The 18,529-nt window shown below is 44.1% G+C and overlaps 2 protein-coding genes across 5 annotated transcripts in view; both read left to right on the top strand.

Annotated features, from left to right (window-relative positions):
* LOC311079737 (uncharacterized protein) overlaps window positions 1-18,529 on the top strand; it is a 183,357-nt gene that overhangs the window by 142,039 nt on the left and 22,789 nt on the right. The gene's annotated exons all lie outside the window — the stretch shown is intronic.
* LOC311079613 (NACHT, LRR and PYD domains-containing protein 3-like) overlaps window positions 1-18,529 on the top strand; it is a 118,527-nt gene that overhangs the window by 92,834 nt on the left and 7,164 nt on the right. Inside the window, exon 7 of one of the 4 annotated variants that reach the window (XM_084109195.1) lies at window positions 15,863-18,046. The exons of the other annotated variants lie outside the window; for them this stretch is intronic. Within the exon in view, the coding sequence (XP_083965321.1) occupies window positions 15,863-15,926 (64 nt within the window). The 3' untranslated portion in view covers window positions 15,927-18,046. Of the gene's footprint in view, window positions 1-15,862; window positions 18,047-18,529 lie in introns of those variants that run through there. 4 annotated transcript variants of the gene reach the window in all.

Below are 18,529 nucleotides of genomic sequence, written 5' to 3'. Positions count from 1 at the left end.
CTCTGTTCATCTCTCTGCACTGGCTACCTCTCACTGCTCGCATCAAGTTCAAGGCATTGACGCTTGCTTACAGATCTATCACAGGCTCAGCTCCCTCCTACTTTCACTCACTCCTACGAGTCTACATCCCTAACCTTCCCTTTCCCTTTAAAACCTCACTTATCGGGCTTATGCTACTCTGAATAATGCCTGAACTTTGTGTTTTGAGCACTTCTTGCATTGTTTTTGCCTCCTCATGATGGCTCGCTTAATTTAGTCCTAATTTGTAAGTCGCTTTGGATAAAAGCGTCTGCTAAATGACTAAATGTAAATGTAAATGTATAGGGCTTGTTAACGAGGGAGTGCAGGTGATGATGATGATGGCTGATAGAGTGCAGGTGTGCCAAGGAGGATGATGGGAAGTGTAGTGCACACATAGATGAGGAAGACAGATGGTGGATGTGACATTACTCCCCCCTCCCGCAAGGCGCGACCCGCCCCGAAAGCAGGAGAAACGCGGGAGGGGGGGTGGGCATCCTGGAGTCCGTGATGGGGAGGTGGACCGGGTGTAGAATGGACGGACTCAAGGATGGTCCAGACGGCCGTGGCGGAGCAGACTGGTCAGGGGGCCATGGCGGAGTAGGAGACCACCTCTCGGGCGGTCCTGGCGGAGACCTCCCTTCGGGCGGCCATGGTGAAGCAGGCTGAGGAGGTGGCCATGGTGAAGAGGACCCTTCGGGTGGCCATGGCGTTGGAGGCTTATTGAAGATGTTGATGAAGGCTCTGTGCTGGACGGGACCAGCGGTGAAGGCTCTGCGCTGGACGGGACCAGCGGTGAAGAGGGCTCTGCGCTGGACGGGACCAGCGATGAAGAGGGCTTTGTGCTGGACGGGACCAGCGATGAAGAGGGCTCTGCGTTGAACGGGACCAGCGATGAAGAGGGCTCTGTGCTGGACGGGACCAGCGATGAAGAGGGCTCTGTGCTGGACGGGACCAGCGATGAAGATGAAGAGGGCTCTGCGCTGAACGGGACCAGCGATGAAGAGGGCTCTGCGCTGAACGGGACCAGCGATGAAGAGGGCTCTGTGCTGGACGGGACCAGCGATGAAGAGGGCTTTGTGCTGGACGGGACCAGCGATGAAGAGGGCTCTGCGCTGAACGGGACCAGCGATGAAGAGGGCTTTGTGCTGGACGGGACCAGCGATGAAGAGGGCTCTGCGCTGAACGGGACCAGCGATGAAGAGGGCTTTGCGCTGGACGGGACCAGCGATGAAGAGGGCTCTGCGCTGAACGGGACCAGCGATGAAGAGGGCTCTGTGCTGGACGGGACCAGCGATGAAGAGGGCTTTGTGCTGGACGGGACCAGCGATGAAGAGGGCTCTGCGTTGAACGGGACCAGCGATGAAGAGGGCTCTGTGCTGGACGGGACCAGCGATGAAGAGGGCTCTGTGCTGGACGGGACCAGCGATGAAGATGAAGAGGGCTCTGCGCTGAACGGGACCAGCGATGAAGAGGGCTCTGCGCTGAACGGGACCAGCGATGAAGAGGGCTCTGTGCTGGACGGGACCAGCGATGAAGAGGGCTTTGTGCTGGACGGGACCAGCGATGAAGAGGGCTCTGCGCTGAACGGGACCAGCGATGAAGAGGGCTTTGTGCTGGACGGGACCAGCGATGAAGAGGGCTCTGCGCTGAACGGGACCAGCGATGAAGAGGGCTTTGCGCTGGACGGGACCAGCGATGAAGAGGGCTCTGCGCTGAACGGGACCAGCGATGAAGAGGGCTCTGCGCTGAACGGGACCAGCGATGAAGAGGGCTTTGTGCTGGACGGGACCAGCGGTGAAGAGGGCTTTGTGCTGGACGGGACCAGCGGTGAAGGCTTTGCGCTGGACGGGACCAGCGATGAAGAGGGCTTTGTGCTGGACGGGACCAGCGATGAAGAGGGCTTTGTGCTGGACGGGACCAGTGGTGAAGGCTTTGCGCTGGACGGGACCAGCGATGAAGAGGGCTCTGTGCTGGACGGGACCAGCGATGAAGGCTCTGCGCTGGACGGGACCAGCGGTGAAGAGGGCTTTGCGCTGGACGGGACCAGCGGTGAAGGCTTTGCGCTGGACGGGACCAGCGATGAAGAGGGCTTTGTGCTGGACGGGACCAGCGATGAAGAGGGCTTTGTGCTGGACGGGACCAGCGGTGAAGGCTTTGCGCTGGACGGGACCAGCGATGAAGAGGGCTCTGTGCTGGACGGGACCAGCGATGAAGGCTCTGCGCTGGACGGGACCAGCGATGAAGAGGGCTTTGTGCTGGACGGGACCAGCGGTGAAGGCTCTGCGCTGGACGGGACCAGCGATGAAGAGGGCTCTGCGCTGGACGGGACCAGCGATGAAGAGGGCTCTGCGCTGGACAGGACCAGCGATGAAGAGGGCTCTGCGCTGGACGGGACCAGCGATGAAGAGGGCTCTGCGCTGGACGGGACCAGCGATGAAGAGGGCTCTGTGCTGGACGGGACCAGCGATGAAGAGGGCTCTGTGCTGGACGGGACCAGCGGTGAAGGCTCTGCGCTGGACGGGACCAGCGATGAAGAGGGCTCTGTGCTGGACGGGACCAGCGGTGAAGGCTCTGCGCTGGACGGGACCAGCGATGAAGAGGGCTCTGCGCTGGACGGGACCAGCGGTGAAGAGGGCTTTGTGCTGGACGGGACCAGCGGTGAAGGCTCTGCGCTGGATGGGACCAGCGATGAAGAGGGCTTTGTGCTGGACGGGACCAGCGATGAAGAGGGCTCTGTGCTGGACGGGACCAGCGATGAAGAGGGCTCTGTGCTGGACGGGACCAGCGATGAAGAGGGCTCTGTGCTGGACGGGACCAGCGGTGAAGAGGGCTCTGTGCTGGACGGGACCAGCGGTGAAGAGGGCTCTGTGCTGGACGGGACCAGCGATGAAGAGGGCTTTGTGCTGGACGGGACCAGCGGTGAAGAGGGCTCTGCGCTGGACGGGACCAGCGATGAAGAGGGCTCTGCGCTGGACGGGACCAGCGGAGAAGGCTCTGCGCTGGACGGGACCAGCGATGAAGGCTCTGCGCTGGACGGGACCAGCGATGAAGAGGGCTCTGTGCTGGACGGGACCAGCGATGAAGAGGGCTCTGAGCTGGACGGGACCAGCGGTGAAGGCTCTGCGCTGGACGGGACCAGCGATGAAGAGGGCTCTGCGCTGGACGGGACCAGCGGTGAAGAGGGCTCTGCGCTGGACGGGACCAGCGATGAAGAGGGCTCTGCGCTGGACGGGACCAGCGATGAAGAGGGCTCTGTGCTGGACGGGACCAGCGATGAAGTGGGCTCTGTGCTGGACGGGACCAGCGATGAAGAGGGCTTTGTGCTGGACGGGACCAGCGATGAAGAGGGCTCTGTGCTGGACGGGACCAGCGATGAAGAGGGCTTTGTGCTGGACGGGACCAGCGGTGAAGGCTCTGCGCTGGACGGGACCAGCGATGAAGAGGGCTCTGCGCTGGACGGGACCAGCGATGAAGAGGGCTCTGTGCTGGACGGGACCAGCGATGAAGAGGGCTCTGAGCTGGACGGGACCAGCGATGAAGAGGGCTCTGCGCTGGACGGGACCAGCGGTGAAGAGGGCTCTGCGCTGGACGGGACCAGCGATGAAGAGGGCTCTGCGCTGGACGGGACCAGCGATGAAGAGGGCTCTGCGCTGGACGGGACCAGCGATGAAGTGGGCTCTGTGCTGGACGGGACCAGCGATGAAGAGGGCTCTGTGCTGGACGGGACCAGCGATGAAGAGGGCTTTGTGCTGGACGGGACCAGCGGTGAAGGCTCTGCGCTGGATGGGACCAGCGATGAAGAGGGCTTTGTGCTGGACGGGACCAGCGGTGAAGAGGGCTCTGTGCTGGACGGGACCAGCGATGAAGAGGGCTCTGTGCTGGACGGGACCAGCGATGAAGAGGGCTTTGTGCTGGACGGGACCAGCGGTGAAGAGGGCTCTGTGCTGGACGGGACCAGCGGTGAAGAGGGCTCTGTGCTGGACGGGACCAGCGATGAAGAGGGCTCTGTGCTGGACGGGACCAGCGGTGAAGAGGGCTCTGTGCTGGACGGGACCAGCGATGAAGAGGGCTCTGTGCTGGACGGGACCAGCGGTGAAGAGGGCTCTGTGCTGGACGGGACCAGCGATGAAGAGGGCTTTGTGCTGGACGGGACCAGCGGTGAAGAGGGCTTTGTGCTGGACGGGACCAGCGGTGAAGAGGGCTCTGTGCTGGACGGGACCAGCGGTGAAGAGGGCTCTGTGCTGGACGGGACCAGCGGTGAAGAGGGCTCTGCGCTGGACGGGACCAGCGATGAAGAGGGCTCTGCGCTGGACGGGACCAGCGGTGAAGGCTCTGCGCTGGACGGGACCAGCGATGAAGAGGGCTCTGCGCTGGACGGGACCAGCGATGAAGAGGGCTCTGTGCTGGACGGGACCAGCGATGAAGAGGGCTCTGTGCTGGACGGGACCAGCGGAGAAGGCTCTGTGCTGGACGGGACCAGCGATGAAGGCTCTGCGCTGGACGGGACCAGCGATGAAGAGGGCTCTGTGCTGGACGGGACCAGCGATGAAGAGGGCTCTGCGCTGGACGGGACCAGCGATGAAGAGGGCTCTGCGCTGGACGGGACCAGCGGTGAAGAGGGCTCTGTGCTGGACGGGACCAGCGGTGAAGAGGGCTCTGCGCTGGACGGGACCAGCGATGAAGAGGGCTCTGTGCTGGACGGGACCAGCGATGAAGAGGGCTCTGTGCTGGACGGGACCAGCGATGAATGCTCTGCGCTGGACGGGACCAGCGATGAAGAGGGCTCTGTGCTGGACGGGACCAGCGATGAAGAGGGCTCTGTGCTGGACGGGACCAGCGATGAAGAGGGCTCTGTGCTGGACGGGACCAGCGATGAAGAGGGCTCTGTGCTGGACGGGACCAGCGATGAAGAGGGCTCTGTGTTGGACGGGACCCGCGATGAGGGCTTTACTGGGCTGTCGCTGTAAGCAGTCTCGGCTGGGCAGTCGTCGTGAGTGATATCGACTGGGCAGACGCTTGCTGGCTCTGGCGGGCAGGTAGGATGAGCGGGTTTGGTTGGGCTGATTTTGTGTGAAGCATACTGGAGAGCCCCTCTGACAGATATCAGAGGGGTCAAACAATTTCGATGTCAGATTAGAACTATTGAAAATTATCTTAAGTGCTGGGGTATGGTAACTTTTTGTATTGTTTTGTGAATTATCCCGCAACGCATTAATACACATCGCACTCATTGGGTTTCATAGGTTTCTGTGCGTGACAAATTTTTAGGATGACGAATAAGAAAAAACACAAATAGCAATATATCTTGCAACCCTGTTGAATGCCAGCATGTGCTCGTGTTTTAATTCAGAGTTGATTCCAGTATGCACAGATCATTATTCAGCAAACAATGATACCCATGAACATTTCCTGCTTGTCATACAACATGACTGTCTTATTTATCAAAATGTGGACCTTTTCAGATTCTCAGTTGAAGAAAAATAGACTCCTGTTAAACAGGAAGTGAGGTGAGGCTGTTGTCACTGTTTACATCCATACAAATGGTCTATTCAAATACAAGAGTTTATGGGAATTAGTAAATTGTAAAATAAAGTAAAAATCCATAAAAATATAAAATATAGACAATTCTCCCTTTTAAACAACTCTTTAATGATGATCTAAACTTAATATTTATTGTTAATCTGTTACAGATTTAAATTTGTATTAAAACTAGATAACCTACAGCTAACTCATAATAGTGCCCCTTGGTGGTGGTTTGGGGTAAGACACAATAGGCAGGTCCCCACCGGAATAGAAAAACCAGACAAATATTCACCTTTCTAAAATTAAGAATTTCTGATAAAAAAGTTGATTTTTAGGATTCAAAAATTCCCCCTGACACTTCTGATTAAAAATTATGGCTTTATTGTATTTAGAAATTGGTGTCCCCACGTGTACCCTTCTAGTCAGGAGTCCCCACGACGTAGCAAAAACAAGTAAGAGTGTGTGTGTGTGTGTGTGTGTGTGTGAGTGTGTGTGTGTGAGAGATAGAGAGTGAGTGTGTGTGTGTGTGTGTGTGTGTGTGTGTGTGTGTGTGTGTGTGTGTGTGTGTGTGTGTGTGTGTGTGTGTGTGTGTGAGAGAGAGAGATGGAGATGGTGAGTGAGTGTGTGTGTGTGAGAGATATTTTTATTTATTTAATTTTAACACACCTTTATGAGAGAGAGAGAGAGAGAGAGAGAGAGAGAGAGAGAATTTGAATTTTAACAAATAACCTAAACTAATACATTCAGTTCCTACCTACAGGAGTACAAAAAAACATACACATTCAACATATCAAATATCCAAATAAATACCCATAAAAAACTCATTCCAAAACATGTGCAAACTGTAAACTCGCATTAATTATTTCACACAGAGCCCCCTTATAACACCAAATCAATTCAAAAGACATAAGATCCCCCATAGCCTTATAATACCGAAAGTCAATTAAAATTCTGGATTTTACTAGGTTAAGAAACACAATTTGCAAATTAACACTTGAATTGCGTTCAATTCTTATTTTTCTAGTGTCATATATCGCCTTCTTCGCTTGACCCAGTAAAAAGTTCAGTAATTGGCAACAAAATTGACGTCTCCGGATGTATTTAAATCCACAAATAAACATTTCCAAAGAAAAAATCTCATCAAAACGACCAAATAAACTCTTTAAAACCTTAAACAATGGTAAAAGCCTGTTACAATACACAAAAGCATGAAATATGTTCTCCTTCTGAAAACAAAAAGGGCATTCATCGCTAGTATCATGGTTTATGACTGAAACAAGTGTGTTCACGGCAATCGCTCCATGAAGGATCCTCCATTGTAAGTCACCCACTTTTTTTGGCAAAGGTGACTTGTACAATGCTCGCCATTCTGGCTTGACATCCTCCCCTAGATGGAGGGCAGAACGCCAAGGCGTATCAACTCTTTTATGCAAAAACTTCTTATTCAAGAGTTTTGACACAGTTTTTGTACAAATTTTTTTCAGACACTGGATTAGCACCCATTAACATCAAGTTGGGTTGTAAAAAAACACCTTCACATTCTTCAAAATCAGTCAACAGATACAAATCAGGAAAAGGGTCATTACAATCTGGAGTAATTAACCCTTCAGTATAATCTTCTAGCAGTTTAATTTCTTCTGACGTAAGTGCTGACTTCCATTTTTCAAGTAATTTGGCTGTTATGCGTTTTGATTTTAACCCCAAATGTCTGACGACCGCATCGACATTCTCAAAGTCCAGTCCAGCCAGTTTAACCCTCTGGGGTCTGAGCTGTTTTCTGGCCCTGGAGGTGTTCTGACATGCTCTGACATTTGTGCTTATTTCTGTTACTTGTGACATTTTTATGGCTAAAGTCTGATTACACTGTATTCAGCACAAACTCTGCTACAATAATATATCAGCAGCATGTATGTAAAAGTTTGTAGTTTTGAGATAATGACATTTATGCGTGGTTTGTGAAAATACAAAAAAAATTGTCACTGAAATAAGGTCATGAAACCCATACTGATTATTTCTTCACAAGACTTTTGAAAATTGTATCACGTAGCCTAGAATATTTGCTCCAAAACTATGTGAATATCACCATGACTGCTCATTCAGATAAGACAATATATTGATTTAAAAATTGTAAGACGTGTTTTGTGTAAGAAAGCTTTATGCGAGGAGGCGTGATCACATCATTAATATGTATTGTTTTCACACCTGAGAAAGACAAAGACCCTCCCTAATTGCCCTATTAGGAGCTATCAGGCCCTGTCATTCTGAGAAACCTTGCGCAAAGAATGAGGAGATTTAAAAAAGAATGGCTGTTTGATTGTTTGGATTTATTTACAACACAACATAATCCAAAGATACACAACAAATGACAAAAAAGCACATTTTTGAAAAAATGACCCAAAGACAGAGACCTTTGTGCCATTCCTAAAAACATTGTACATACCTTTCATTTCCAAGGTGTTTGATTTTCACTTTACCATGTTCATATACAGAGACTCATGTGAATGTTGAAGTCAGCAGGACTCAGTGGCATCTGGTCACTGAAAGAAAAAAAAAAAGTGAACATACTGATATCAAGAGAAATATAGGCCTGCACGATTTTGGGAATAAATTTTAGATTTTTCTGGTTAAAATTGCTTTTTAAAATTCACAGAATACACACACACAAATGTTTCCAACAATAGAGGTGGGCGATATATCGTTTAGACGATAATATCCAAATTGTTGTCTGGACGATATGCAAAATTGGGATATCGAATATTTCATAATTTGTACAATCCGACCCCCCAAACATGAAAAGAGCTGAAAGAAGTTAAAGAGAAAACAAATAACGCACACTATAACCTTCTAAACAATTATATGTAGCAATTTTTAATACTGTAGGGCAGTACTATTCCCGGAAGCAACCTCTGAGTGACCCAGCCCATGGTCCCGTGTCGTCAAAAACGCACATTCATACGTAAATTTGAAATAGTGCGCGCAGAAGCACATGCGCAAAACCGTTTTGTAAAATGATATATTAATTATTTTTATTTTATCATATGTCATTTTACAAAAGGACATTTTACAAACCTACGTTTTGCGCATGTGCTCCTGCACACACTTTTTCAGTCACAACACAGCAATCAGAGGAGGACGCGCTGAAAACTGTAATGCTGTTCTCTTCCTTCATAACTCGTACTGAGAAGGTTTGAGTTGCAGAGGAATTTGTGACTGTTTCACCTGTTCAACCACATCAAAGTTTCGTAATTAGTAAGTCCATGCTTTTTCTCTTTTTGTTCTTATGTGCTGAAGGGCCGCTGTGCCTTGGTGAAACGGTGTTTGTACGTGAAGAGCTCTTTTCCAAAATGCCATAAACCTAAAAAGCTGCCTCAAAGAACCAGCAAAAGTAATGATTATGAATATGTAAAATATTGCAAAAAGACATTTTAATTGTTTATTAATTTCTGTGTCAGCTGCAAAGATGAAGTTGACGATAGGTCAAGTTGACGATCTTCACAGTAGGCTAGTGAACGCACCGGAGAAATGCACATTTATTAGGCTACATAGTTTTATTTTGTTTTGGATGGTTTTGTTTAGAACCAGCTTTCTGTAAATATATTTCACATTTTTTAGGCCTGTGAGGCGAGTAGGCTACGGTTCGGTTCATGATGATATAATCTCCAGTTCAAGCACCTTATATTGTGCTAGCCTATATTTACTTTTTATGTATTAAATCCAGGAAATTGGTTAATGAAAAAATTATTAAAATTAAGATACAGTTAATACAAAATGAAATTCGTTTTAAAGAAAGGCTTTGTGCTTTCTGTTTTGAGGTCTCTGTGAAAGTTTGAAAGTCTTTTAGTGCCGCTTTCAGAGCAGATATCCACAAACACAGTAACAGTAAACACGGGTCTAAATATTATAATATTCACCATATATCTAGCAACAGTTCAACTGCAATGTGAAGTTTATGCAACAATAACATAAACTAATAAGTAAGAATTTCTTACCTTACATCTTTCTTGTCTTCAAATCGCGTTCTTCTTCTTCTGAGGTAAATCCAATGTAAGCTCACTGCGTGTCTTCCAAACTCGATGAAAAGCAGAGACTTATGAAGTGTGGTGTTTTGTTTTTTGAGGTAATGAGCGCGATCGCGTTCCATGTGGAGATTTGCATGTGAATCTCTTTTGCGCTCGTGGGCGTGGTCAAATTAAAAATAATGAGCAAGCGTTTGAGAAACTGGACATCTTGTTGGTTTTATACAAATTACTTAAACAGAGAATATTTGTTTCCAGTTTGAATCCGATCATTTAAAAGTACACACTTAAATGTTTATAAAGGTATATGGCTCATAAATGTGTGACAAGTATTCGCTGAGTTTTGTTTCAGTTTATAGATGTGCTCAAGAAAAAAAAGTTCACCGCGACGGAGAGGCAGAACGCACACCCTGTTTATTTTCTTTATTTTACAAAAGCACAATGTTTTGATTTGATTGTAAGTGGACACATACAAAAGTATATCATAGATATCACAGATTGTCACAAATATCACAGATTGTTTTTTCATATTTCTTTTTTCTGTATGACCATAAATGACGACGTATTTTAAGTTTATGTTGCTGCTATGTGAAAAAAATCCAGCAAAACGCGCGGGCGTGTTTGTCGACCCCAGAGGGTTAAATAATTGTCCAAGCGTTAATACTCCAGCATTAAGAAGAATATCACAAATTGCAGGGAGTGTTTTTCATTTGATAAGTCCAAGCGCGATCCATAAACCAGAGGTTCTTGTAGCAAGCAATGCAGAGAGGTTATAGAGCTGGGTCTCTGCACCTTGAACAAAGACCAAACTTGACATAGGTTCCAACTTAGACAAATCCATCTTTTGCGGATTCAACCAAAACAAAGATCTCTCAAAGTCTAAACCTCTGAAATCTCGCAAAATAACACAAGCAGCATATTTCCAGCTTGAGTCCACTGGCCCAGTCAACAGCCTTTGAGCAAATTGAAGCCTAAAGGCTGCTATTCTGCTCTGTATATGCATTAAACCATGTCCTCCTTCTTTGGGTAAATACAGAACAGCTTTCAGCACCCAATGCATCCTGTCCCAAAAAAAATCAACTAAAATAGATTGTAATCTTGGCAGTAAATCTCGTGGAGGATCCACACAATTAAATCGATGCCATAGAGCAGATGCAATTAAATTGTTTATGATCAATACTCAACCTTTATATGACATTTTAGGGAGCAAAAATTTCCTTTTATTAAGGCGACCTTTAAATTTCTCCACAATCCCTTCAAAATTCTTTTTCAAAAACATTTCATCCCCTAAAAACACTCCCAAATATTGTAAGCCTTCCTTGGTCCAGGATAAATCTTCTGGAAGTTTTGGTTCCATATTGACCCAGCTTCCAACCAATATTGCTTCACTCTTGGACCAATTTACTTTTGTGGCAGAATTTAAAAAAAAAAAAAATTTAGGATCTCCAACAGCACATTTACATCTCTCTTTCCATTAATTAAAATAACAATGTCGTCAGCATATGTCGATAACTTAAAAACATTTGTACAACATGGGACACATACTCCAGACACTTGTGCTCTTAATTTATTTAAGAGGGGTTCTATAGCCAAAGTATACAGCATTCCAGACAAAGCACAGCAAAACAAATTTCCATTAATTTTTAAAATACTTTCAAAATCATTGTACAACACTTTTATCAAGGAAATAGAATCATTGCTAAAACCAAAAGCTGTTAAAACATTCCATAAGTACGAGTGTTCCACTCTGTCAAAAGCTTTTTCTTGGTCGATGGACACAAGGCCAAAGTCCAGTTTTAGGTTTTTACCTATATCTAAAATATCCCTAATAAAGGAAATGTTATAAAAAAAATTGTCTCCCTGGAACACAATACATCTGATCGGGATGAATAATTTGACTTATAACTTCACTTAATCTACTCGCCAGAACTTTGGAAAGTAATTTATAATCTGTACACAGCAAACTCACAGGTCTCCAATTTTTTATCTCATTTAGATCACCTTTCTTTGGCAATAATGTGAGAATACTTCTTCTACAACTTAAAGGTAGTTGTCCATTGACCAAACTTTAATTTATTACGTGCAATAAATCTGGGCTCACCTCTGTACAAAACGTCTTATAGAATTCAACTGGTAGCCCGTCTATTCCAGGTACTTTACCACCTTCCATACTTTGAAGTGCCTTTTCTAATTCCTCTAAAGTGACAGCTTTACTAAGTTCAACATTTACTTCTTCAGAGACTTGAGGCAGATTTTCAAAAAAACTCATCCTGCATTTCATCAAGTGTTAATTCACTCTCATATAATTTTCCATAAAAACTAACTGCCCTGTTTCTGATTTCAAAAGGATCTGACAACACATCTCCAGTCTCAGAACGTAAAGTGTGTATAAGCCTTTTTTTGCCCATTTTTCTTTTCTAAATTAACCCTCTGGGATCTGGGCTGTTTTTGGGGCCCTTGAGATGTTCTGTCATGCTCTGACATTTGTGCTTTTTTCAGTTGCTTATAAACATATTAATGGCAAAGGTGTAAATTCACTCTATAAAGCACAAACAGGGCTACCATAATATGTGAGCCACGTGTATGTACATGTTTTCATTTTTGAGAGAATAATGTTTATGCATGGTTATTGAAAAAACTAAAAACTAAAATTTCTGAAATAAGGCCACAAAACACATAGTAAATATGTGTCAATAAGACTTTTGACTAATGGATGTCCTCGCCTAGAGTTTTTTCTTCAAAATTATGTGAAAATAGTCTTGCTTTATCGTTCACATAAAACCATACATTGATTTAAATTGATGTAAAACAGGTTTTGCTTGGAAAGCCAATATGCGAGGGGGGCGTGAACGAGGAGTGGTTTACACCTTAGAATACAATGTCCCACCCACTCTGCATAATTAGACATTCATTCAGGTGTGAAACTGACTGAGCCACAATGCAAGGACAAAAGATATATTTAGAAGAAGACTTATATTGACCATTTAAGATTTTGCTTACATCTATCTTGTAAATATGTTTTGCTATTTTATTAAAAAGGTTACAATTACAACAATAATTACAATTTCAACAATATTTCAAGTGTACTCTTTCTTTGTAAAAAAAAAATGATTATAGGCCTACATTTTATCTATGTATTCATTAGTTTGAATATAGTCAACATTGGAACAGGTAACATCTTAGTTGATGACTTTATTTTTGACAAAAATAGTATTTTTATATACAGAAATTGCTAAACAAAAGCTTATTTGATGTGGCAGTATATTCTACAGTAAAAACTGTAGCTGTACCCAAATCTAGTCAACAAGATGTTGTCTTTCATATTTCGCCTGACTGTAACGTTGTTTTCATGAAATATTAGGGCATATTGTTAATTTGCAGTTTAATACGTTGCTTATACAAATACATTTTATTTCAACATATTTCAGTCGATTTTACTCATCTCAGTATAGCAATACAGTTTGCTAAAACATCATCATTCATTCACACACGCGATTTAAATTTAACTTCTGGCAAAGATGAAGTTGACGATAGGCTATTGACTCGCGATCTTCGCAGTAGGCTAGTGAACGCACCGGAAAAATGCACATTTATTAGGCTACATAGTTTTTTGTTTTGGATGGTTTTGTTTAGAACCAGCTTTCTGTAAATATATTTCACATTTTTTAGACCTGTGAGGCGAGTAGGCTACGGTCTGGTTCATGATGATCTCCAGTTCAAGCACCTTATGTTGTGATTGCTAGCCTATATTTACTTTAAATCCAGGAAATTTGTTAATGAAAAAATTATTAAAATTAAGATACAATTGATACAAAACGAAATTCGTTTTAAAGAAAGGATTTGTACTTTCTGTTTTGAGGTCTCTGTGAAAGTTTGAAAGTCTTTGTGCTTTTTTTAGAGCGCTCGCATCCATAATGGAGAACTGTCACGTAATATTGTTTTTTCCTCATAAATGCGAACACGAAAAATAAAAGACAAAAGACTTTTAAGTAAAACTTACTCCGAAATTGTGTCCTCGGCGGAATTCGCTCTTCAAAATGCTGCCGTTCGTCGTCTGAGGCATTGATCGGGGGGGCGTATGCGATGCATACTAGATCACCTAACTATTTACATGTGAATCGCGCCGGGGGGGCGGGGCGGCCTCAGCTCATTTAGAGATAATGAAGGGAGAAGGAAAAACGGTACCTCTCCTTGCTTTCAAACGGATTACATGAGTTGAAAACATTTGTTTTTTATATAAATTACTTCATTTAAAAGAAGAGATTTCAAGCTTCATAGAGACATATCCCACGTGCCTGTGTGAGAAGTATTCGCTGAGTTATGATTCATTTTCGGACGCGTTTTAGAATGGACTACACTGGCAGAGAGAAGGCAGAACTCGCCTCGTGTTTATTTTTCTTTATTTGGCAAAAAGCACAACACTTTGTTTTTATTGTGAGTATACACAAAAATAATACACATTTAACAGAATCGATTGATGTATGAAACTTGTTTGTAAAATCAAAGTCAAAAGAGTATTCCGGGTCTCAATTCAACTCATAAGGAAAAAAGCAAACAGATCACGCCGGCGTGATTGCCGACCTCTGAGGGTTAAAGAAGAATTTAGAAGGTGCATCCATCAACTCTATATTCTGAAAGCTTGACCTGACAAGAGCTCCTTGTGCAGCTACATCTAACAGGTCATTTAAAAAAAATATTTTTCTCTTTAAAACTCTTAATAGCAGTCAACTCTCCAGTGACATCAGCAAGTTCTTGCAATTCTTTTAGTTCTTTTTCTAACATTTCAATTGCACCTTTTCTTTCTCATGTGGCATTAAAGGTATAATGTTGGCATAACTGCCTAACTTGTGTTTTTGCAAAATCCCACCACTGCTGTACAGATTGAAAGGAAGATTTTTTTAAAAATCTAAAATCAATCCAAAACTCTTTAAAAAATACCTTTAAAAAAAAAGATCACATAACAGATTTTTATTCAAGTGCCAATAAGCACTTTTTGGCTTAATAGAACCCACTGTCACATCACATTTTACTAGACTATGGTCAGAAAATCCAACTGGGATAATAGAACATCCCCTAAAAAGATTAAGTTGATGTTTGTATCCATAGAATCTATCCAACCTCGCTAGAGATACCAGATTATCTTGAACATGCGTCCAAGTATACTGCCTTTGCGTAAAATGAAAATTTTTCCACACATCAGCAATCTCATTAGACTTCATCAATTCAGTGAGTCTCTTTCGTGATGGCATATGAGGCTCGACATGATTTCTGTCTGTTAAGTTTTCCGTACAATTAAAATCCCCCCCTAAAATTAAAACATCCTCTGTGTTACAATTTGCTAATACATGACTCAGCGTATCTAAAAAACACATTCTTTCGATTGCTCTGGTAGGAACATACACAGAAATAAATACAAAAAAAAAAATTCTCAAACTGGGCTCTGACTTTTAGCAGTCTACCCTTTAAAATCTCTTCCACTTGATATGAACAAGGAATAAAACTCTTGGAAAATAAAATAGCAACACCTCCACTGGTGGAACTCAAATGACTTAAAATAGACAATCCATCAAACTCTCTTGCCCAATCACTTGCATTTATCTCATCACTATGAGTCTCTTGAGCAAATAAAGCCTGCACTTTTTTCTGTCTAATTGTTTCAAAAAGATGAAACCGCTTTTTCCCTTCTCTTGCCCCATTCATATTCAGAGAAGCAATACATATTTCTCCCATAAATGAGGAAAGAAAAAAGCAAATTAAGACTCAACACAAACAAACCCACATAAATGTGCTTTTCATTTTTCATTGCAACTATTGGACTCTGGTTGGGCATTAAGCTTGGCAAGTATTTTCTTCAGACGATATATTTATTGATTGCTAAAACACCCTTCACTCCTTTATATTCTTGCTTTATCAATGAACTGCAGCACATCAGGAAAATGCTCTTCAATACGAACTTTTCTCGCATTCTTAGTTGCCTTCAAAAAAGATTTAATGTCATCTGAAATATAATTCCTATTCGAAAAACCACTTAGCGGAAGACTGCACTCCACACTGCATTCCGAAAAATCACTTTCACTTTCTGTGTCCGTTTGACTTAAATCGCGACCCAATCCTTTTTTTGCTTGCTGATCTGAAGGACGCTGTTCTAGCCTTCGCTTCAGTGGCGTTTTAACAGCACAATCGTCTAACTCAGTCTCCATCACACTTAACAGAAGGTTTGTCTACCGTGTTCACAACACAGTCTCTATTCTCCACCTCATTATCTTCACCCACAGTAACCATCATACCTTCATCTTCCTCAGAACGATCTGCCCGCTCTACATCCACTGTCACTGTGACAGCCGCCGGCGCCGCTATCTGCACTGAACTCAGTCCAGGCACCTCATCATCTGTGACTATCGCAGCGACATTCCGGTTTACATTTTCATTTACAGTGTTTCCATCCTTTAAAACCTGTAAAGGTCTCTCATTTGACTTATCCTGTCTACCTGGACACGCACAGATCATATGCCCCAGTTCGCCACAATTAAAATACTTCATGTAGTTTGTAGTGGCAAAAATTACGCAATTAAATTCCTCATGTCGAAAATTTAAGGACAAATCCAGTTCATCAATGTTATCTTGCAGGATCATATAAACATAACGCCTAAAAGACACTACATGTTTCAAGAGAGGAGACTTGGTGCCAATCGGAATCATCTTTATAGGTGAAACTGTTTTACCATAACGGGAAAGCAATCCGATCAACACTTCATTTGGGATAAATGGTGGCACATTTGATAACGTCACCTTTTTAGAAGGTGTAGACAAGGGAAGCACTGGTATAAAAATACTGTTAATCACTATGCCGCTTTGTACTAACTGATTTGCTAAATCCACTGTTTTCACAAATACAACAACAGCGCTGTTCATACGGGACGTTGGTACAATATTCTCGTGTCCGACCGCTTCTCCCACCTCTAAACTGCATCCCTCCACACCAGCGACTGAATCTATTTTGACACCATGACGCCTTGTCAGAGAATAGAAACTCCCGCCGCTGCCTGGGGTGGCCATGCTCCCAACACGTGGGAGCCGTCACCCTGTCTGACACAACACTCACTTCCCTACTTCACAAATTAATTCTACAAAATAGAAACCAATAAACAACTAACCAAAAACAAACAAAACAGAAAAAAATAAAAAAGATAGAGAAGTATAGACCACTCGTACCTCACACAGCAGACAAACGCTCGCTCACATTCGCTCCGCCCACTCACCCGGCACATGCACAGAGAGAGAGAGAGAGTGTGAGAGAGTGAGTGAGGGAGTGTGTGGTGTGTTTGTATGAGAGAGTGTGTGTGTGAGTGTGCGTGTGTGAGAGAGAGAGAGAGAGAGAGAGAGAGAGAGAGGTTCCATTCAGCAATGGAATGAGAGAGAGAGAATGGCGAATGGAGAGAGAGAGAGGTTCCATTCAGCAACAGCAGCAAGAAAATGAGCTCCTGATTTTTTGCTTTTTAAATGTTGGTTTAAGACAAGACAGACAATCAGTTTTGATACAATTCTACAAAATAAGACCTTCTGCAACATATTAACTACAAAAGGACTTTAAATCAATCAAGAAAAATCAGCAGAAGACAACTAGCAGACAACTAACTGACAGAAGGCTAAAAGGTCCCACAACTGCCACAAGAGAGAAGAAAGAAGAACTCTCGGAGTGAGTACAGATATAATATAAAATATCTACAATCAACTACCTTTATTTTGGGGAAAAGATTTGCCCAAAAACTGGGTTTGAACAAATTAAGCTACAGTTAAAGGGCTAACTCCAGTGGATATCAGCATATTCATAAAACAACAACAACAACAACAAACTGCCAGCAACTGTCAGAATATTTGAACAATGACAGAATCAATACCCATAACATACCCTTCCAAAGCTATCAATGAGATCCTAAAGAAAAGACATAAAGAAAATCTCCTAAAGAACCGTCCAGAAACCCTGTACTACTCAGACTTGTACAGGAATGGAGAGGTCAGTAACATCATATTCTATACAGAAGACCCAGAACAGATCAGACAACATTACCCCACAGTAATCAGAAAGGGCATCAGTAATGGATGGAAACTGCAGATTATAGAAGGAGATGATTCAGATTCAGATGTCACGATAACAGCTAACCTATATAAAATTGGGACTGTAATGATTCAGGTGAAGCTGAAACAATTTGAAAAAGATTTCCTCCAAATTAAAGAAAAAGCTCAGCTGAACAAGATCAGCCCTAATACACAGAAGAGTGCAGAAGACACCTCGACCTCCAGCCATCAGTCCAGTGACGACAGTGAGGAGATCTCCCTTCTACACAGCATCATCAGCGACATGAAGGAGAAGTTCAGGGAGATGGAGCTGGAGCAGCTGACAGAGAAGATGCATCGAGTAGTGAAGGAGACTGATCCAACAGAGAAAGAAGCAGATTACAGGAAAGAAATATAAATCCTTAAGAAATAAGCTCAAGAAATGAAAAACCAGGGAAAGGAGTACAACAATCAGCTGTCTGTAATGAGGGAAGAGTTGAGAAAGCTGAGAGAGGACAGAGAGTCCCACATAACACAACGGTCAGCTGTGGAGAAGCAGTCGACACAGAGAGGAGAACAGCAGAGCTCCGAGGAGACGGCTCCTCCAGCGACCACAGAGACCCAGCCCAGCAGCCCTCCTCCATCCGACTCCTACAGTCAGTCACAGCCTCAGATTATACTCCTCATGGACTCCAATGGCAAGTTTATTGATGAAAAGAAACTGTTTCCGAGAACAAACATAAAAAAAATATAATATCTTGTGTGAAGAGCAGCTGGGTTCCCCCAGCCACATTATCATCCACACCGGCACCAACGACCTCAGAGCTCAGCGAGAGAGAGTAGCTACAGCTCTCATTAATGTGACAGAGAAGGCAACCTCCAACTTCCCAACTCCAAAATCATCCTCTCCACCC

Source organism: Abramis brama, assembly GCF_963993115.1.
Source record: "Abramis brama genome assembly, chromosome: 1".
NCBI lineage: Eukaryota > Metazoa > Chordata > Actinopteri > Cypriniformes > Leuciscidae > Abramis > Abramis brama.
The sequence above is the reverse complement of the archived record's forward strand: the minus strand, read 5'-3'. Positions and strand labels throughout refer to the sequence as shown.